The sequence below is a fragment of the Sminthopsis crassicaudata genome, chromosome 6 (assembly GCF_048593235.1).
Source record: "Sminthopsis crassicaudata isolate SCR6 chromosome 6, ASM4859323v1, whole genome shotgun sequence".
Taxonomy (NCBI): Eukaryota; Metazoa; Chordata; class Mammalia; order Dasyuromorphia; family Dasyuridae; genus Sminthopsis; species Sminthopsis crassicaudata.
In genome coordinates, this window is record NC_133622.1 from 198,777,484 (window position 1) to 198,799,506 (window position 22,023).

Here is a 22,023-nt window from a genome sequence, read left to right on the forward strand (position 1 = left end):
CATTCTGCAAGTTAATGCTCTGTAGGCTCTATCCTCTCCTTTTCTTTCAGATATCAAATTTAGTCTCCTTAGTAACAGACTTCACCCCTGACTTGTAGTATATTTCCTAAGCTTTATCTCTTAACTAAGCTATAAGCAGGCAGTGATCACATGCCTGCAAATCATCAAATACTTGTGAGGTTCAGGGTTCTCTTGATTTTTTTAATTGTCCTTCCAGTGGGTCCATGAAAATGAGAAGGAAAGGAAAATGTGTCTGGATAGTCTTCTCTGGGGCTAGTTTCAAATGAGCTTTTTTAAGCCTTAAACTCTTTATGGATGCATCTCAATGAATTCAGAGTTAGTCTCAGAGACCAAAAGACCTGGATTCAAATCCTGTCCTGACATATACCAGTTGTGTGATCCTGAGCAAAACACTGAACCTTTCTGAGTACTCCAGACGGCTCTTTAAGGCCATAAGGTGCAAAGGTGCTGACCTGCACTGTTAAGGAGGCTTCCTCATTCAGAGGTTCTCTCCATCCATGAAATCACAGTTTCTATCCCCTCCAAGATGAAAGCAGATCCACACAGATCCGAAAAGCGCTTAACCTTTCCAAGGCATAAATAAAGTCAGTCTGAGTGGGACACACTTTAATGTATAAAAGTAATGTTGTAAGGGAAAGTACCAGCAGCTGAGGTCATAAGAAAAGGTCTAAAAGATTGTATTCATCTGAGCTTTGAAGAAAGCTAGGGACTTCAAGAGATGGAGATAAGGAGGCCATGTATTCCAGGCAGAAGAACAGCCATTTGAAAAGCATGGAGATGGGAGAAGGAGCATTATTTTTGCAGCACGTTGAGCAGACAAATAGGCTAGATTGTGGAGGGAATATTAGGTGAGAAGACTGGAAATGTATGAAGTGGTCATGTTGTAAAGAGGTTTAAATACTCAGTAGAGTCATTTATATTTTATATATATATATATATATGTATGTATGTATATATACATATATATGTGTGTGTGTATGTATATAAAAAGCCACTGAAGTTTATTGATTAGGGGCAATAATGTAATCAGATTGGTGACTATGTGAAATACCATAGGGAGTGGGAAGAGGATTTAGGCAGGGAGTCCAAAAGGAGTCTATTGCAAAAATCCAAGTGAAAGGTGATTAATAGCTGCCCCATAGTCATAACTGTGTAAAGAAAGTGGGACATAATAAAAGATATGGGAGATATAAATGATAAGCTATGGCAAGAGATGGTTTATGTGGGCTAAATGAAGTCAGGATCAAACCAATATTGTAGTGCCTTTGAGACAATGATAGGGAAATTTATGGGAAAGAAGAACAATAATAAGAAAGAAGAGTGGTAGGTTTGAGAGGAGAGATAAGGAGTTTTATTCTGGACATGTTGAGTTTGAAATGCTCACAGGACATCCACTTTAAAATATCCAATAGGCAGTTGTTGATGTAGAACTAGAGCTCAGGACTGAGACCAGACTTAGATATATAGATCTGAGAGTCATCTACATAGAAATGATCATTCAACTCAAGCTAATGAGGTTCCCAAGGAAGAGAATATGGACAGAATAGAGAAGATGGATTAAGACAGAGCCTTAAGATACATGTTCACAATTAGTACACATGACTTGAATGAAGATTCAGCAAAAGAGATTGAGAAATGTGTAACATGTATGGATCAATCTGTTATCTGGGGGAAGGGGTGGGGGGAAGGAGGAGAAAAGTTGGAACAAAAGGTTTTGCAATTGTCAATGCTGAAAAATTACTCATGCATATATCTGGCAAATAAAAAGCTATTGGAAAAAAAAGAGATTGAGAAAGACTGACATGATAGATAGATTAAGAACCTGGAAAGAACAGGGTCATGAGAATTGCACATATTTAACCTATATCAAGTTGCTTTCTTTCTTGGAGAAGAAGGAGGTAAGGGAAGAAGAGAGAAATTTTGAAACACAAAGTTTTATAAAAATGAATGTTGAAGACTATCTTTACATGTATTTGGGGAAAAAATAAAACACTATTTAAAAAAACAGAATTGTGAAAACCAAAAGAGGAGAAATTATTCAAATGGGGCAATATAAAGAATATTGTCAAATATTGCATATATGCATGATAATGAAGACTGGAAAAAAGTAGTTATATTTGGTGATTAATATATCAATGGTATCTTTCAGAAGAGCTGAAGCTAGAGTGCCAGAGACATAGAAGAGAAGAAGGGGCAGCAAGGTGGTGTAGTAGACAGAGGTAGAAGGACCTGAGTTCAAATCTACCTTTTTTTTTTTTTTCCTGAGGCTGGGATTAAGTGACTTGCCCAGGGTCACACAGCTAGGAAGTGTTAAGTGTCTGAGACCAAATTTGAACTCGGGTCCTCCTGAATTCAAGGCTGGTGCTGTACCCACTGCGCCACCTAGCTGCCCCCAAATCTACCTTCAAATATATATATCAGGTGTGTGATGCTGGCAAGTCACTTAACCCTGATGCCTCAAAAAAAATTTTTAAAAAGGGGGAAGGAGAGGCACTAAGTATACATAGTTTTTTAGAGAAGAAATGATATAGGATTATAGTTAGCATGGTTGGAGTCTAAGGCAAGGATTTTAAAAAATGGAAAAGACCACCACTAAGAGAGTAAGTTAAAGGATACTGTGGGATTCTTGAGAAGAGAAGAGATTTGAAGTGGCTTAGGGGAGAGTGGAATATCCAAATCCCGTTCCTAGATGCCATCTTTGCTCCAGTATTTCATTTCCCATCTCTGCCTTTTTCTTCTAAAACCCCTATCTTCAATTGGCAGTAACAATAAAAGTATCACCTCCAAATTCAGAACTTATCAGGCTATCTTTTGTTCCTTCAGGGAGATCAATCTGTGTTTAATGCATACCTAGACATTTCTTGCCCAGATCTTAATCATCCATAAAAATCTTTTCCAGGTTCTTTTTGGGGGTGTTCTTTGTTCCTTCATGAATGACCAGAAGTAGGCATTGGTCATCAGATTTAATCTCTTTCAGGAGATATTTTATCACATCCATTTCATGTCCCTGGGAGACAGCAGACCTCCTGATAAATGAGACCTAATGAGGCATTTCACCAGTCCTTTCAACTTTTCATTGCATCCAGGGCACTGTCCTAGCCCACAAAGTCATTGTGATCTGGGCAGGTCACCCTCTTGTTCTCCGAGCATACTGAAATGCTTCTGAAAATGCACTGAAATTCTTCAGTGACTAGTTGTGGCTCAGAGTCTATTGTCTGTCCCAGTATTCTGCCGCCAGGGCTTCTGAGTGACACATTTTAATAGCAGGCTTTCCCATCTTCTATGGGGATATATCAGCAGCTATAGAATAAATAATAATGATCAATTATTATTGTTCACATGTTTTATGATTTAATGAAAGATTCCTGTCATTGACCCATGGCAGCCACTAGTTGTTCTTAACTGTTGTCAGCACAAGGTCTTTAGAATCCAACTTCTAGTCCTTTAGATCTCATAGCCCATTATATATCAGACACTTTTTTTATTAAAGCTTTTTATTTTATCAAAACATATGTATGTCTAATTCTTCAATATTAACCCTTGCAAAACCTCGTGTTCCAATTTTCCCCTTCTTCTCCCACCCTGTCCTCTAAATGGCAAGTAGTCTAATATATGTTCCATGGTAGAAATCTATGTTAAATTAAATTTATACAGTTATCTTGCTGCACAAGAAAAATCAAATCAAACCAGAAAAAAAATGAGAAAGAAAATAAAATTCAAGCAAACAACAACAGAAAGACTGAAAATGCTATATTGTGGTCTACCCTCGTTCCCACAGTCCTCCCTCTCTCGAGGTGCAGATGGCTCTCTTCATCATAAGATCATTGGAACTGGTCTGAATCATCCTCATCATCAGACATTCTTGATTTGCATATTGCCTTTTCTTTGTTCCACTATTTTCTGCCAATAGACCTGCTTTGGGGTTGCCTTGAGCAAGTTCTATGAAAGCAAGAGTTCTCCCTTTGGAGTCAGAGTCCTCAAACCCCAGAGGTGGTTGCAGGAGGGGTTTAAATTTATCTAAAGAGAATTTAACATTTCACTAGCCACTCTTAGTTTAAAGAGGAAAGAGGCTTTAGGGTTTTTGGGAGTGGGTTGTTCATCATTATCTCTACCAATATGTAAGATGTCAAGACTTATTTTTAACTTTTAAAATACGAACCTGTGGTTGCTATGGTTACAAGTGTCTCTAGGTGATTTCATTTAAACAGAACCCCATTTAAGGTTAGAATAAATTAATCAGAGGATTTCAGAGCTGGAAGGGACCTCAGAGGTCCCACTCATCAGGAATCTCTACGGCAACATCTTTGAATACTTGTCACTCAGATTTACTCTGAAGACCTCCCGAAGTAGACTGCCCACTACTTTCTGGAGCATCCCATGCTCCTGTGAACCAGCTTTAATTGTGAGAAAGTTTTTCCAAATATTGGGCCAAAATTAACCTTTTGGGAATTTCTATTGCTGCTAGCTCTGCCCTCTGAGGTCAAGCATAATCCCACTTCCCCAAGAGAATACTTCAAATAATTGAAGAATTTTATGTTCTTCTCTTTTCTTATCTAGGCTAAACATCCTCTGTCCTTCAGCCAATTTTCTTGGGTTTGGTCTACCAACTCTCATCCCAGTCATGTTGACACCTTTCAGCTTGCTAATGTCCTCCCTAAAAATGGTACTTGGGACTGACCACAATAATCCTGATGTGTCTAACCAGGCTAGAGTAAAGTATGGTGGTCAATTCCCTCATTCTGGACACTGCCTTTCAGGACACTCTAAGGTTAAGTTCACTATTTTGTATTCTGTCAAACCACATCAATAAGCATTTATTAGGCACCTGTGTTACAAACTCTGAAGATACAAAGAAAAGTAGGGACAGGATGAAGGATAAGGGGACAAGTCCCTGTTCTCAGGAAGTTCACAGTCTAATGGGAGAGACATCATGTCAACAGCTATGTACAAACCAGATGTAGACAAGATAAACGGAGAAAATTAAGAAAAGGAAAGCATTAGAATAAAGGGGAATCAGGAAAAGCTTTCTTGTAGAAAGTAGGAATCAAGCTGGGACATGAAGGAAGCCAAGAAAAGCCCAGAGGCAGTATTGATTCATATTAAGCTTGCAACATTAAAAACCTCATTTTTTTTTCAAATGATTGCCTAACACATCCATCTTGTACATGTGCAATTTTTAAAAACCTTTTTGTGGGGGGCAGCTAGGTGGTGCAGCTGATACAGCACCAGCCCTGAATTCAGGAGGACCCGAGTTCAAATATGACCTCAGACACTTAACACTTCCCAGCTGTGTGACCCTGGACAAGTGATTTAACCCCAGTTGCCTTGGCAAAAAAGAAAAAAAAAACCTTTATGTGGGACTTTTCATCTATATATGTTGACATATATATATATATATGGTTTCTTTGCACAATTGTTTGCATGCTATCTCCCCCCATTAGAGTGTGAGCATCTCAAGGTGGGGCTTTCTTTTGCCTTTCTTTGTATCCCCAACATTTAGCACAATGCCTGGCACATAATAGGCGCTTAACAAAACTGACTGAATTCAGCCCATTGGCCTGTATGGTAGAGATCCACTCTGGATCCTGACTGTATGGTGTTCACACCTTTATCCAAGTCACTGATAAAAATGTTGAAAATCCCAAGGCTGAGCCAGAGATGTAAGTTTAGATTGGCGTTGATCCATTAATGATTACTCTTTGTATCTGGTCATTTAACCAGAACCACTAATCAAAGAGCCTATATCTCTTTGTCTTATTCAGAAGAGTAACATTGGATATGCTCTGCTTGTGACAGAAAGAACCCTATTGTCAGATAGCTGAATAGCTGAGTTCCCCTTTTACTATTGTAGTGGACTCCTCTGGGTCAGTTTGTGATCTGGTTTTGAAACTTTTCATCCATTTCCTTCTGATGACCATAATAATATTGCTATTTCTTCTTCCTCTGAACCTTATCCAAATGGTCTTTACCATGATTCCCTCCTTAAAAGCACTCTACCCTCAACCAACCAAGAGTTCTCCTTTCCTTCATCTTAAGTCATGGTTCACAATTATAAATCCCATTTTTCTCTTCAATTAAAGATCTTTGTCTTTTTTCTCCTATCCCATCATTGAGGCTACAGGGGAAATTGAGGTACTCCCTCTTTCCCCTAGGAAGTATTGTATTGGAAAATATGGGCCTAGACCCAGAGCTAGCTTTAGGTTTGGGCTACTGGAGTTTGTCCCAGAGAATGAAATGTTGTGCTGACAACATTTATAATCCTCTGTCAGGGAAGAACCAATACGGTTTAGCAAATTAATTAGCAAGAATAATTAATTATAAAGAAGCTAACAGACAGCAGACTGTGTCCTGCCCACAAAATGAAATACTCCTTGGTAGTAGTTTTATGCTTAATGTCTTAGGGTGTCTGACTCCCCAAAACTTTAACTGAGCGCATGCTTCACTCTATTTGCCTTGCTGTGGTCCTGATTTCACATTTAATGATTCCTATTTATAGCTCTTGTCCAGAAGCCAGTAAGTCATAACAGCCATGAGCTCCAGACCCATTGTGAATCAGGAGAACAAGAGCAAATCTTTGTCCTATCTTGGAACTCCTGCATGTCCTACAGAGACCAGTCACATAACACATGATGGGTTGGCAGAGAACTGCTGGCTGGAGCAGGAAAGGCCAGGGTTGAGAATTTATGCACAGATATGTAGGTGTGTGCATGTGAGAGAAACTTCTGTTAGAGCAAGCATTATTGTGGCAGTTCTATATGTCAAAAATAATTTCCTGTCCCAGTGGACAGACCATAAAAAACAATGTTTAGCTGTTCCCATTAGAGTGAGTAACCTGGAATGAACATACTGTCACTAGCCCATCCCCAGCTCTGATTCCCCTTTGTAACAGAAATCCAACTATGGGACTTGTATATTTTCAGTGGGATCAGAGCCAAAGAGAACAGAGGATGTTTAGTCTAAAGAGGAAGAAAAGACTTAGGGAGAAAACAAGCACTGCCTTCAAGCATGTGCAGGGAAAGAGGATGTGGAAGAGGAACTGTTCTGACTGACTCAGAGCAATGGCTAGGAGCTGCAAAAAGGCAAATTGGGGCTTTAGCGTCATAACAATTAGAACTACACACAAAAAAAGGAAAGGGGTAAGCTATATAGACATATAGATCTATATTGATATAGACGCACATACATATATATACATATTTGTAGTATGTAGGTACATTGAGTGCCTACCCTATATGTGTTGATACTGTGTGCATACATCATATTTACATAGTTTATATGTATAAGAGATGGGAAGGAAGGGGAATAAGCATTTATTAACCTACAATGTGCCAGACCCTTTTCTAAGCATTTTATAAATGCTCCCTTACTTGATCCTCACCACAATCCTGTGAGGGAAGTGCTATTATTATCCCCATTTTACAGTTTAGGAAACTGAGATAAAGGTTAAGTGATGTGCCCAGTATCACACAGCTAATAGATATATATATGAGGATTTTTATGCAGGTCTTTTTTATTCCAGGCCCAGCATTTTACCCATTGTCTGTCTGTTTTATCTATCTGTTTGTCTATCTGTATGTGTAAATATGTATACATACATAAAGTTATATGTATATATATATATATGTGAATACTGTGCATTTTATGTGCATATGTTTGATTTATTGTGTATGTGGATATTATATATATATATATATAGTGTTTATATAATGTGGGTGTATATAATCTAATAATCTATATAAACACTCCACTTATTGGTGTTTATACACACTATATAAGACTAGGAAAATTGTTGTTTAAATGTATATCTTTTTATTTCTACAGATTCTAAAAGTTTAAAATTAAGTTATGGACGATCACTTTCTCCTGGCAAAGGCCTCTCCAAATGCACACACAATAAAGAGAAAATAAGGGAAAAAACATACACAAAGTTTTTGTTCCAGATGGGATTGATGAAAGGATACTCTTAAAGTTCCCCAAGTCTGCATCCACCTTGGGATAGTAATAGAGCAGTTCTGTAAAACATGGCTTCCTAACTTTCCCCTTTTGTACAGAAAAGGCCCCATCTCTGTAAGGTACTAGAGATGTCTCCTCACAATGCAGAGGTGTGTGATGGTGATAGGGTGATAGTTATGTTGCCTCCATTTCTATCTTCATGCTTTAGCATCTTAGAGTGCTGTGGTTGGTTGATGAGCTAAAGGAGAGAAGGAAAGAATTGAAGAAAAAAAGAGAGACTGATTCACCCCAAAGCTAAGACAGGAATTACCTCTTCATGGCCTTGGTTAGACATCTGAATGACTCTCCTCTGTACAGGGGATCATGACCCCCTAAAAAGAATCAAAGTAACAATGGTTATTCAAGGCCTGAATTTCCAATTAACTCTTAAACTCTCAAATCAGTCTCTAGGTTCTAAAGCAAGCAGTAGGGATAGTGAATAACTAAATGATCAATCTGGGCTTTAAAAAATATTTTCTATATTGGGATATCTTGCTTCTACAGGATAAAAGGTCAGGGATTATATATTTATGGGCTTTAAAAAATATTTTCTATATTGGGATGTCTTGCTTCTACAGGATAGAAGGTCAGGGATTATATATTTACCCCAATACTTAGCACAGTGCCTGGCACAAAGTAAACATTTAATGTGTACTTTTTTACTGGTTGTTGACTGAGAGAACAATTGTTCAAGACTAGAAGGCTTCTTTCCCCATTGTTAACCTTGTCCCTCTGAACTGAGGTCATCTGTGGATTCTCAAGACCTAACAGGAATAGTTTCCAAAGAAAAGAGTGACTAGGGGGATTGGAGAGTCAGAGGCTCTGGGGCCTTTATCTTTCTCCCATCTTGGGGCTTTGTGATGCAGAGAAGAGTGAGTAATGGATAGCAGAGTAGGGAAAGAAGCATATCCCTGCTATATTGTTATATTCCCTGTAGAGTATAGTAAGGGAGGTAAGAGTGTGGCTAACATCATTAAAGAAATTATTGAAGCTGTAGATGGTATTGCATAGTGGGTAGAATCCTGAATTTGGAGTCCAGAGTTCAAATCGCATCTCAGCTTCCTAGTTGTATGACTCTGGGCCACACACTTAACTTATCTGAGCCTGTTTCTTCATCTACAAAACTGGGAGAATGATATCATCTGCCTCACAGAACCACATAAATGTAAGATATTAATTGTAGCAGTTTTTATCATTATTCTAGGGAAAATTAATGGGATTGACTTTGGATTCATGTAAGTAAAAACCAAAGACCCCAGGGTTCTCCAAAGGCACCAAACCTAAGGGTCTGAGATGAAAGCAGACACAGGTTCAGAAGTAGGGATTTTAAGCCGAGAAGGTCACCCCTACATCAGGATAAGCCACATAAATGTCAGCCATCATACTGTGTGTTTGATTCTGGGCTACTGAAGTTCTATTCTTTCATCAGGTATGGACCCACCTCACCCCACAATATCAAAGCTGCTTTGGAAACAAACACCATTTCTCCTTTCTTAAACATTCCCTCAGATGTGGAAGCTTGGTAGGATCCCATAAACAGGTCTTTAACAGATCTGGCACTTGTGGAGAGCCAGTGAGGCTCTTGTGGATAGATGTTCCTGGCCAATCCCCTCAGTCTTGGAGGCAACCATCCCTCCACAGGTCTGGGATCTCTCGGACAACGAATTCTTATTGTCCATTCACAATCAATGATATTGGACAAAGTATGGGTAGGAAAGAGGAAGTGAGACCTGTATAACAGTTTATCATCTCTACCAGATTGACTGATCCATGAGGTGGCCAAATTTGGGCTTTCACAACATTACATTCACTGGCAGATTGCAACATCTCAAATATAGGCAACACTAAACTTGATCTATTAAAAAGTATTGCCCAACAGTCCTTGATTGAGCATGTAGGCCGTTTGAAGGTGCCCTTAGTTCTTATGGTTGGTGTGCATGATGATGGAGAACCATTCTCCACTCAGGATGATTCCTTAATGCCCCAGATTTAGCTTTTAATACTTAATAAATAGCTCTTTCTCAGTATTTGGTTTTCTTCTGCACTGAACAGCTTATAGAAGAAGCCTGAAAGAATAAGAAAGTTGAAGCAGAAAATACTATGATAAGACAGGCCCATCTCCTTCTTTACAAGGAGCTGTTTCTGGGGACCCCACAAAATGAAGATGGAGACAGGTGAACTAGGCCTTTAGCTCTTTAAGTATATGTTACATGCCCAGAAAGCCTGGAGGTACTTTAGCAGAGTGGTAAGAGGTGCCTTCAAAGTGGGAAATAGGGGATAAAATGATAGTAGTTACCCATAAAGCAAAGGAACTGGTGTCAGTCTTTCATGGATCCCCTACTTGAGTATTGCCTCCACCTTGAATAAATCTATATGCATATATTCCTTGTCAGCCTATTATGTACCCAAGGAATTCAACCTTCCTCCTCAAACTAACATTTCTTTGATTGGGTAATTCACGGGTGCTGGCATTAACACTGAAATAATTCTAAAACTAGTTTGATATGTTGGGCAAGGTCCTGTGAATATATGAGGACATCACCAAGGTAACCCACAACTCCTTGGCCCAGTTATGTAATAGCAAATCTGTAGATCTTATGCAAACCAAACAATTTAATCTGATATTCATATAAGCCATGCGGAATCTGGGAGACTTTCTTCATCACCTTTCTGTATCCAGTCAAGATGTAGGCTCCCCAGAAATCCCATTTTGTTGAATATTGGTGCCTTGGCCATCTGTTCTATTGGGCATGATATGGAGAACCATTCCTAGAGGATGAGGATTCTCTAATCGCTAACAGTATCTTTCACTGCATTTCTCTTAAGCAAATACTAAGAGGACTCCAGTCAGAGAGAAGAAGGACCAGACAAATCCCTTTCAATTTTTCTCCAAGAACTGCCATAGGGTCCTGATCAATAAATACATGAGAGCAGGAACTGGGACTTGTAGAGAAAGATTGCTCACATTATCATGTGACTTCTGTGGCCCCACTATCCTAAACACACTGGTCCTAGGAAGAAATGTCTTATTCAGGGTCGAATTCAGTGCCATGGCTAGATGCAATATCTATTCTAGAGGATATATTCAGAAGTACAGAAGCAGAAGGTGACTTCCCATGGGTTCTGAGATTGTTAGGTTTACCAGAACAGCCAACCAATCTCTGGCACTATTAGTAAGAGAGACAAAGAAAAGAGACAGAGAGAGAGAGAGAGAGAGAGAGAGAGAGAGAGAGAGAGAGAGAGAGAGAGAGAGAGAGAGAGAGAGAGAGAGAGAGAGAGAGAGAGAGAGAGAGAGAGAGAGAGAGAGAGAGAGAGAGAGAGAGAGAGAGAGAGAGAGAGAGAGAGAGAGAGAGAGAGAGAGAGGGAGACAGAGAGAGAGACAGAGAGAGAGAGAGAGAGAGAGAGAGAGAGAGAGAGAGAGAGAGAGAGAGAGAGAGAGAGAGAGAGAGAGAGAGAGAAAGAAAGAGACAGAGAGAGATCAGGCTATGTTCAGAGTGAGTCCCTTGTACTGTATCCCTACATTCAATATAGCTTGTCTTTTCATTAGTCCAGAATCAAGTGGATATCCATTGGCTGTATCAGATGTCGTTTAGGATGTTGTGCTATTTCTGTGCCCACTTTCTGTGAACTAGGACCAGATCCTATTGAAACCTGAGATTTGCAGGATTGTGGCAGCTTAATCCTGAAGGTCAGAAATGGATGGATCATGGGACAAACTTTAGGGATTGATTGACCTGAGGAAGAAAGGGACTTTCGCCACCTCAATACCTCCTTCTCTATAACTGCTGGCAGTCTATAGTATAGAAGACTTCCTGCCTGAATGAAATGCCACACTTGAATAACATGGACAAATCCTACAGTTATCTTCAACCTACACCCATGCCTCCTCTCATCCAATAGATTCCCCGAATGTGGTTTGGATGAGTTTTTGGGTAGAGCTATAACTAGCTATAGCTGCTCCTGAAACAAATTGGTTGAACCAAAAATGGCAAAGGGAGAGGGTACACAGTTGTATCCACGTGGAACAGAAGGATGAAAGGACAGAAAAGCCCAGGGTATAGGATACATGACCATACTCTGGGAGGTCTGACTAGGAAGGTGGAGGGAAGGGGAAGATTTGGTGACATGGTGTCTCAAAAAAGAATTCTACCTTAGATTCCTCCCTTCAATAAATGGGTGAGGGGTCCTTTTCTCCTTGGATGGAGGGATGGAGAATAGTCCCGTGGCCATCAGGCAGAATCTTGGCAGGGTGATCCAGAATGCTTGTACCACAAAATTCTTGAAGTCACTTATTGGAGATTTTGATGAAAAGAAAGCACCTTCCTCTCTCTCAAGATATAAAGGCCTTAGGCAAAGTACCAGTTGTCCCTTGTTCATTACAAATCTGGTGTTAGAAGAGAATAACTTTGACTATTATTGCAAAATTCAGGGCTCCCACATTGTTGGATAAGTGCAGACAGGTCGATGGCTCTCTCATCCGGATTCAATTTTTGTGGATTGAAATGACAAAGTATGCCAAAAACTGATCCACCAACTTTAGGTCTAGAAGAAAAAGGCGACTGTAGTCTTCCATGGTTCATTGATCCTTGTGGAGTCTTCAGTGGAAGGCAGACAGTGTTATCCACCAGTTTAGGGATCCAAATAATGTTATCTCACCTTAGCAGAGGTGGAAAAGGTTAACAGAGTCAATAATTAGGACAGTCATAAAAGCTGGATCACAAGACACAAGAAGGCAAAAGCCAACAGTCACCAGAAGTAAGAATTAGGATTTTCTGGGAATATCCAAATCCAGTGGGCTGAAAATTCCTAGTTCAGAAGCAAATATTTCAAATAGATAAGATTGGTACTGGAATGGAAAGATAAAATGGAAATGGTACCAATAAATTCAAAGTCCATTTGACTCATCACCTGAAATCTCCCCTCTATTAATGTACCTCTGAGTTTCTTTTGGCCCCTCCATGCCCCAAGAATCCCAGACGAGTTTGGAGAAAATTTGTTTCCATTTTGGCAGGCAAGCCAAATTGAGTGCTAAGGTAAAAGTGTTCTTGTTCTAAAAGTAGCTGGGTAGTTAGGGTCACCCTTTGAGGTGGGCATAGCCTGAAAGCCTGCAGAGGGAGGAACAAGTCAATGATTTCACCTCTTTCTTTCCTAGACCCCCACAGCAGGGTATGCCTTACCGCGACAGACCAAGATGACCCCCTGAACTCATACATCAATGCCAACTATATAAGGGTGAGTAACCCCTGCTCTTAATATCTTGTCTAAGGTACCAAGACTGCTCCAACCCAGCCACTATATCATCCTTGGGGAGAAGAGCCAATAGGGTTAATCCTACTCTCTTCTCCCATATGTGGCAAGAAAGGGAAATTCAGAAAGACTTGGGAGGACTAGACTATTAACTCATCCAGTTTCAGGTTCATATATTAGGACAGAGCAATGGCGGTTCCTACAACTGGGGTATCCCTAGAACTGGGATAAAAAGGAAACTACTACTCAGCTTTGAAGGCAAGGGGAGAGAGGTGAACCTGATTACTACAGTCAGATTTAATTATCTGAATTTGATTCACCCAAACCATGTAATTACATTTACAGGAGTGTATATTTCTGGGGCACCTAGGTGGTGCATTCAGGATTGATCTCAGACTACCTGTGTGACCTTGGGCAAATCATTTAAGCCTGTCCTATTTGCCTCTGTTTCCTCCTCATAAAATGAACCAGAGAAGGAAATGGCAAACCACTCCAATATCTTTGCCAAGAAAACTCCAAATGGGCCATGAAGAGTTGGGCCTGACTGAAACCACTGACCAACATTTCTGGAATTTCTGTCTTCCTTTTTTTTTTTGCTACTTACAGAAAAGAATTGACTAAAATGACTGGAAAACATTAACAAGATTTCTGGGAAATTTTCAATTTCAAGGCATCTATCCAAAAAAAATATATTCAAATGCTAATTACAAAACATTCTTCTCTAAGATTGAATTAGATCTCTTATGGACTCATCCTAGGCAATGATTTGTTAGCCTTTTTTAATTACCATTCTGTCTTGTCTGAGATATGTCAAGTCAATGAAAGTTAACTGTAGAGAGAGATGATGATACAAGCCTTCCTCTTCCTACTTGTGGCTATTAGGGCTATGGAGGGGAGGAGAAGGTGTACATCGCCACTCAGGGACCCATTGTCAACACCGTGAGTGACTTCTGGCGGATGGTGTGGCAAGAGCAGGCTCCCATTATTGTGATGATCACCAACATTGAAGAAATGAATGAGGTAGAACCAGCGGTGTCTCTGTGATGGGTGGAGGAGGTGGGAGGAGAAGTGTTGGTCTGAGGTGGACCTAGCCAAAAAGCCGTTTCACTAAGCATGCCTTGGACACTTACAGAAATGCACAGAGTACTGGCCAGAGGAGCGAGTTGTGTATGACGGGGTCGAGATCACAGTAAAGCAGGTCATACAGGCTGATGACTACCGGCTTCGTCTTATCACCCTGAGGGTAAGAGCTTGGACCAAAGGGTGCATGGGGCCAGAGCTGGTGATGACCAAGAAAAGATGGACCAGCCTAGCTAGGCTAACCCACTCACACAGTAGATTAGAACAGAACTCCTGCAGCCATTCCTTGGGAAAGGTGTTGGGGTTTGTGTGTGTGTGTGTGTGTGTGTGTGTGTGTGTGTGTGTGTTTTGTGGAGGGAAGCCCACCTATGTAGGACTCTAGGAGCTCTAGGGAAGAGGATCCAAAGTAGTCTGCCAGATAAGGATGGTGCCCATGGCAAGAATCCCAGTTCCTATTACCCATCTGAACAAGGCAGCCTTGCATCCATGTTGTTGTTCCCCTCTCCCTTGTATATAATACCCTGTGAGCTTGTAAAACCCAATATAGACTTTATCTTGGCTGAAGAACACAACAAACATGCCTCTGAGTTAGGTAAGGCAAAGATTCGCATCTCCATTTATAAGGAAACAGGGGCCCCCAAAAGTAATAAAAATGCCTGTGGTCATAAAGTGAGTTACTGGCAGGCTGGGACAGTGAAATAGGTATAGACTTCTAGTCTAGTCATCTTGATATCCCTCTACGTTACCTGTTTTTTCATTCCATTCTTGGACTATTTGGATTACAAAGGGAAATGGAGAGAGTCCAGTAGTTTGTACCCATGTATTATTAAACAAGGTGGCCCCAGAAAAAGCTAGAGCAGGAGGAACAGTGATTGTGCTGTTCCAAAACCTTCCCTTTCTGGCTCTCTTACTACAAAGAAAAATCAGGAATTCTTTTCCATTTTTTAAGAACCAAAAAGAAAAGAAATATGGGAAAAGCAGGTACCTCTCAACTTTGTAGAGACTGGACAGGCAGACTCCAAGGGAATTTATTGTGATGTAGCAGAAAGATCCTAGGATTTAGAACCTAAAGATCCGAGTTCAAATTCCAGTTCTATTAATCACCAGCTGTGTGTCTTTTAGGAATTTATTTAACTTCTCTAAGCATTGGTTTCCTTTTCAGTAAAACAAGGTGGCTGAACCAGATCAGGGATGTCAAACAGTCCCCAGTGTGGCCAAGCCAGATTAAAATACAATTGGAAAATATTGAATGAAATAAATAAAAATACAAAAAAAAAGTTTTATATTAAATCAATATGTGGCCTGCGGGGATCCTTAGATATGGATATGAGCTTGACATCACTGGTCCCTTTCGACTTTCAGTCCTATTTGGAGTGGACTTCATCCTGTCCAGAAATAGCCTGAGAGATTAATCAATATCAGACTCCTGCTACGATCAAAGACAAGAGAGCAGTGTGGGAGATTCCCCACTGCCCCTAACTCTCAACAATGTTGGACCATGGGGTCCAAGACAGGCAGGAGGGAGGCCCAGGTTAGGTGGGTGCTGGCAGGGGCTTATTGAATCTGTGGAATAGTTCCATAACTGTGAAGGTAGCACAAGGTATAGTGCCCAGAGAGAAGGTCGGGCCGAGCAAGAGGCAGAACTGTCTGCCAGTTAACAGGTTGGCCCTACCTAGAAAGGGGAGACACAGATGGTTATTCACAACTTCATGCTTGCCCTGGAGAGGGGGAAGATGGAGAGTGGGAGTTCAGAGAAGGACTTCCCACCTGTCTTCGTATTGAGGGGCTTAGCTAAGTGGATGGATCAAGTCAGGGGTCTCCCTCCCTGATGCAGGACTTTTCGCTCGTCCTCATGTTGTGGGGCTAAGGTAGAGAGGTGGACAAAAATCAAGTCAAGGAGTCTCACTCTGGTGTAGAGAGGGACTTCCCAGCTGTCTTCATGTGGAGGGGCTTAGAAAGATGGATGGAACAAAATCAAGTCAGGGGTTTCTGGTTCAGTGAGGGGTTTCCCACCTGTGCACGTGGGAGGCTTGGATAGATGGATGGGCTCCAGTCCATCAGGGGTCTCACCCCCTGGTGTCTGTCCCTCCGGCAGAGTGGGACCGAGGAGCGCGGCCTAAGGCATTACTGGTTCACGTCGTGGCCAGACCAGAAGACCCCGGATCGGGCTCCCCCTCTGTTGCAGCTGGTCCTGGAGGTGGAGGAAGCTGCGGGCTGGGAGGGGCGGAGCTTCGCGCCCATCATCGTTCACTGCAGGTAGGGCCCCCGCGCTGCCGCCGCGCCCCCGCCTCTCCCCGGCCCGTCGGTCTGACTGACTGAGCGGCCTCTCTGTGCCCCCAGTGCCGGCATCGGGAGGACCGGCTGCTTCATTGCCACCAGCATTTGCTGCAAGCAGCTGCAACGAGAGGGTGTGGTGGACATCCTGAAGACGACCTGTCAGCTCCGCCAGGACAGGTCAGCCTGCGGGCGTCTGGGGCGGGGGTGGAGGGGGCGGGCGGCTGGGGCAGGGGTGGAGGGGGCGGGCGGGTCCGTCCGTGCGGACTATTTCTCGGGCTGGGCCTGAGACCAGAGGGAGGGGACGAGCAGTCCTTGGGGCAGTGAAAATAAGGCTAGGCGCAGGGGACGGACGAAAACAAACTGCCTTCCACGAGGATTTCTGCAGAACCGGGGAGAACTTGGAGCCCAGGAAAGCTTCCTCCTGCGGGTCATTTCTTCCAGGAATGGCCTTTGGCTCCCTACCACTCCGGGCAGTGCAGACTAAATGGAAAAAAGACTAGCTTCCGCGGTGGGGACAGAAATCCCCCGGACGGAGAAGCCCCTGTTTGAGGTGCCCTGCTGGTAGTCAGTCTCCAGGCCCTGAACAATGGTCCCAGCCCCCTCACCCCTGGGAAGCCAACTGTTCCTCTCCCTCTGACTCTCCCCCCACCCCCTCTTCTGCCGTGCCAGGGGCGGGATGATCCAGACCTGCGAGCAGTACCAGTTTGTACACCACGTCATGAGCCTGTACGAGAAGCAGCTTTCTTCCCAAGCCAAGGGGCCGGACAGCGCGGCCCTGGCCTGAGAGCTGTGGCCCGGCGGAAGCCGCCAGGGCCCGGAGCGTCCCGAGCTCCTCCTTCTAGCTTTCTTTTGTTCTTCGCTTCATCTGCTTTGTCTGCACCAGCCGTGAGACCCCCTCCAACTGCAGCTCTCTCTACTGTAAATACCAGCACAGGGCACCCCCTGCTGAGCCCTGCCCCGCTCTGGCTTCCCCGGCTTCCCCCGTCCCATTTTTTAACTGGACCCAAATACTGTATGTGCTGGACTCTGTGTATCCCACCGTCTGTCCATCTACTTCTGATGTTTTAACCGGACACTGTGTCTCCTCTGCCTGGGCTAGGAGCCCACTCTGGGGAGCAGCTTATTCCGGGGAGGGAGGGGGAGCCTTGGAGCCCGGCTTACAAAGGGGAGCCAGGTACGGAGTCAATTCAGGGGGGAGGGGGGCTAATGAGTCTGGGAGAGGAGGGATGGGGCCAGACTGCCTCCTGGCTAGACTTTCTGCCTGCTCCATCTTCCCACAGCCTGAGGCCGCCCCCTCCCTGCCTTAGGCTTCCCCTCCTCTCGACTGGCTCTCCCCACCAATCCCCAACCCCCGTCTTATACTTTGCCCACCCTCCCGCCCGCAGCCACAGGCTGCCCTGCCCACTCCTCCTTTCCCCTCCCCCAATCAGAGCTGTCCTTTCCCCCAATCCCACTATTTTACCCCTACTTTAGTCTCCCCTTTCCCATCCATAAATTGCCCCTTCTCCCATTCCCAACCTTAGGTTCTCCCCTCCCTGGTAATAATCACTCCTGAGGCTCCCCTTCCCCACCATCCCTATCCCCAGGCTGCCTCTGCAGAAGAACAATCACAGATTTTAATTGCCCCCCCAACACCCAGAGAAGGAGCGCCTCTCCCAGGCAGTCCCACCTCCTGGAGGAGAGGAAAGAGGGGAGGGGAGGAGCTTTGGGGTACAAGGACGCCCCCGGGGAAGAACTGATGCCCCTGGGCCAAGTGGGGAGGGGCAGGGGCTGGCCCCAGTTCTGTGCAGAGTACTTTCCTGTGTCACTGTGGGGAAGCTCTTCCCAAATCGTGTATCCGTGGGTATGTTCCGTGTCCGTGAGTGTGTAGAGAACGCATCAGCAGGGTGTGCATGATTTTGGCAACGTGTTATCCTGGAGCCACGTGGTTTTATAGCTGACTTCAAGTATTTAATCTATGGCAGACTGAGGCATCTTTTTATAACTGCTCGTGGTCACTGAATAGAGCAATAAACACCGCATTTTGAGCAAAATCGGCCTTGCTGTGTGACTTACACACACATGTGCACACTTCACAGCCGCCCCCAGCTCTGAATCTTTGTTCTGGGATCCCCCCACAACAACTCGTGTCACATGTTTATTCCCCGGGGCAGGCCTCTGGGTCACCTCCCTCCTCCCTTCACCCCAGACTGATAGATGTTGGGGCCAATTTGTTGGCTGATAGTATTTAATTAAGGAAATGTTCATACTGCACTCTCCAGTGGTCCCCAAAGAAATTCCCATATTCTTTACCCACTCCTGCCAGAGAATCCAGAAAAGTTAGTCCAGCTCTAACTCTGATTCTGGACAACTTCCACTTTTCCCAATTACCGGCTTTCTCATTTGTGTGTGAATTTGGAAAGAAATGACCTTGTACTGAAAGGAGACCAGGGTGGAGAGGGTTTCTGTTGCTCCAGAAGCTTGGTATAGGGGGCCAGATGAGATGCAGCCTACAGACTTTGAAGACCAAAGTGTCACATCAGTAAGTTACCTTCAGAGACCTTACCCACTACTCTCCTTGAACCCCTACAGGGCTCCTCCCCCTTCTTCTGGGATCCTCTCCCAAATCTTTACGGCATCTTCTCAGCTCTCTCCACCCCTATCCCATGTCCTTCCCTAGGGCCTCAAAGCAGCTGCAGCCTCAGGTTTTTTTCCCTTTTAAGGCCGTGGATCGAAATGTCAATGTCACCTCCGGGGCCTGGGGGAATCCACTAGGCTTACATCCCAGCTCAGAGAACTATTCTGACCATAGCCCTTCCCAAAGGACAGAGCAAAAGTGGCTCGGATGACAGAGGTCAGACTTGCCGGAAGGATGGGCTCTATCCCCTGGGATGGGGGGCGGGAGACAGGAATAACAGAACTGGAGCAGAGGAGAATGGGGTGGTGGGGAACATCAACCCAGGACTAAGCCCAAGGACATTGATAATGGGGCAGAAAGGGGATGAATCACACACTTTGGCCAACTTTCCCCACACTGGGCATCCTAAATCTTCCAAGGAGATCAAAATGGAGAAGTCTATTAATAGCCAAACCTACAGTGACTCATGGTGGAGGAAGGGGAGGGCAAAGCCCACTCATTCATTTTCCAGGTGTCCTGAACACAGGTCATTCTGAATGACGAACCCCAGAAAGAGTGCCACCTGTGAAGGGAAAGAAACCCCTTCTTGGAGAGTTGGATGGCTAAATAACACCTTTAGTATCTCAGATTTGCCTTCTGCTCCCCTGACCTAATTTGAGTCTCCATTCTCATCCCATTTCAGAGACAAACCTGGGAGTCTAATCCTTTCCAGAAATAGGTAGAAATGGATAGCTAGGGTAGCTAATGAGAAGATTCCCTCTATCTGATCTGATTTATTGTTCTGTTCTTAATCTCTACCAGGATCTTTATTACCTCCTACCCCAACCTACCCCACCTTACTCCCCTCAGCACTTACTAACACATCAGCAAACAAAACCAGAACCTGAAGGAGAGTCCCTCAGCCTGCTTTCCATGGAAAGCACTGAATTTGGGAATTGGTAGACCTGTGTCCCAATGATAATAATTCAGACATTTACTGGCTTTATTATTTGGGCAAGTTTAGACTAAAGAAAAAAAAAAGGCTTATAGAAATATGATGAAATCTTACAAGTAAGTACTGAAGTCTATCCTGAAGAAGAGAAGTTGTTTTTCTTGGCCCCAGAGGGCAAAGCTAGAAAGTTGCAGAAGCAGTTTTCTTCTAGAGGTAAGAAAACACTATCAGGCAATTAGTTATCTTAAATTTAAAAAAATAAAATAAAAAATGAATGATCTGCTATGGGAAGGAGTGGGTTCTACCTCACCACATATTTACAAGCACAGATGAGATCTCCAGCCCAGTGTACTGTAGGATTCCTTCTCAGCCATGAGTCAGATTAGATGATGTCTGAATTCTCTTCCAAAATTGAGATTTGGTGACTTGACCTCCCCAAGCCTCACTTTGCTTGTCTATTAAATGAACACATTAATACTTGTACTACCCATTTCACCAAGTTGTTATGGAAAAAAGACTTTGTAAACACTGAAGTGCTTAATAAGTAGAATTATTATCATTGTTATGGTAAGAAAGGCAAAATCACAGACCCTCACAGACTCAAGTTGCTTCTAGTAAGCTATCCAAAGTGGATGTCAGTCTCCAAAGATGTCTCTGCTGTCCACTTGGGGAAGGGGTCATTCTCGGCCCCCCTGCAGCTGCTTGCCTTGGCAAGGAATGGATCCCCTGGGAAGGAATATTTAAAGTGCTGCTGACTCCACTCCCTGTCTGTCCAGAGCTGAGTGGGGAAGCAGCCACTACAGGGAAGTGTGAAGTGTAAGAATTGGAACAGAAGATACAGAAAGCCTGAGTGTGGAGCCTCCAGGTACAAATCAAAGTCCAAAGCCACCAGGAAAACAGCTCTGAAGGTAAAGTATCCAAAAAGCTGGGATGGGGCTGACTCCCCCATCCCCACCATCCTCAGGGAGGGTAATTGAGGGGAGAAGTAGGGAAAGAAGTGGAGGAACAAAGGGGAGAGAAAAGAATCAAAAGATGGGAAATGAGAGAGGAAAGTTGGGGCTTAACTGCTGATGTGGGCACTGAAAATAGGTAGGAAGAGTAGACAATTTTAAAGTATATGCCAGAGTAGGGCTTCTTAAACTTTTTCCACTCACAACCCATTTTCACAAAAAAATTTTTACATAACTCCTGGTATGGAGGTATACAAATCAAACATTTGCTGATAATAAATAATAATTTTGTGACCTTCACATTTAACTACAAGATTGAAAAGTTTGAGAAGCTTTGTGCTAGAGTATTATCCTAGGCTTCAGCAACAACCTTCATATCATACATGGGAAACGGACTTCCTTGCTCACTCTTTGAAAAAAGCCTTGTACTAGAAGTCAGAAAACCTGGGTTCTAGAGACGGATCCTCCATTGATTGTGTGACTTTGGGTAAGTCACAGGAGTGAGAATGGGAAAAATGATGTTGGGGTCAGAGACTAAGCTGTAAATCTTGGGATAGGACTCAAGAAAAATCTACAGGAGTGCAAGCAAGTCACCTGAACCTGACCTTTCTTTTCTGTAAAATAGATTCTAAATGGCTACAAGGCTGTTAAAGAGACTTAGTGAGATTGTGTGTTACAGTGCTTTGTTAACTTTTAAGCCCAGCACATATGGAGATTATTTTTATTATTCTTTTTTTTTCCTTCTTGTTGAAACAATTGGGATTAAGTGACTTACCCAGGGTCACACAGCTAGAAAGAAGTGTCTGAGGTCAAATTTGAACTCAGATCCTCCTGACTTCAAGGCTGGTGCTCTATCCACTGCATCACCCAGCTGCCTTTTATTATTCTTAAAATCAAGCCTCCTGAGG

General features: G+C 43.2%; 1 protein-coding gene and 1 long non-coding RNA gene across 4 annotated transcripts in view; one reads left to right on the forward strand and one right to left on the reverse strand.

Moving 5' to 3' along the window:
* PTPN5 (protein tyrosine phosphatase non-receptor type 5) overlaps nucleotides 1-18,650 on the forward strand; it is a 118,287-nt gene extending 99,637 nt beyond the window's left edge. For 2 of the 3 annotated variants that reach the window (XM_074276694.1, XM_074276693.1), the window contains exons 10-15: nucleotides 13,166-13,245; nucleotides 14,143-14,280; nucleotides 14,393-14,503; nucleotides 16,436-16,596; nucleotides 16,681-16,794; nucleotides 17,287-18,650. In XM_074276694.1, coding sequence (XP_074132795.1) covers nucleotides 13,166-13,245; nucleotides 14,143-14,280; nucleotides 14,393-14,503; nucleotides 16,436-16,596; nucleotides 16,681-16,794; nucleotides 17,287-17,401 — 719 coding nt within the window. In that variant the 3' untranslated portion in view covers nucleotides 17,402-18,650. The remainder of the gene's footprint in view (nucleotides 1-13,165; nucleotides 13,246-14,142; nucleotides 14,281-14,392; nucleotides 14,504-16,435; nucleotides 16,597-16,680; nucleotides 16,795-17,286) is intronic. The other variant, XM_074276695.1, reaches the window with a different exon arrangement.
* Nucleotides 2,922-16,441, reverse strand: LOC141547974 (uncharacterized). The gene is made up of 4 exons (XR_012483710.1): nucleotides 16,354-16,441; nucleotides 12,164-12,819; nucleotides 8,285-8,345; nucleotides 2,922-3,321 (listed from the first exon to the last, which is right to left on the reverse strand). It is a non-coding gene; the product is annotated as an uncharacterized LOC141547974 (long non-coding RNA).
* Nucleotides 18,651-22,023: the final 3,373 nt, after the last annotated feature.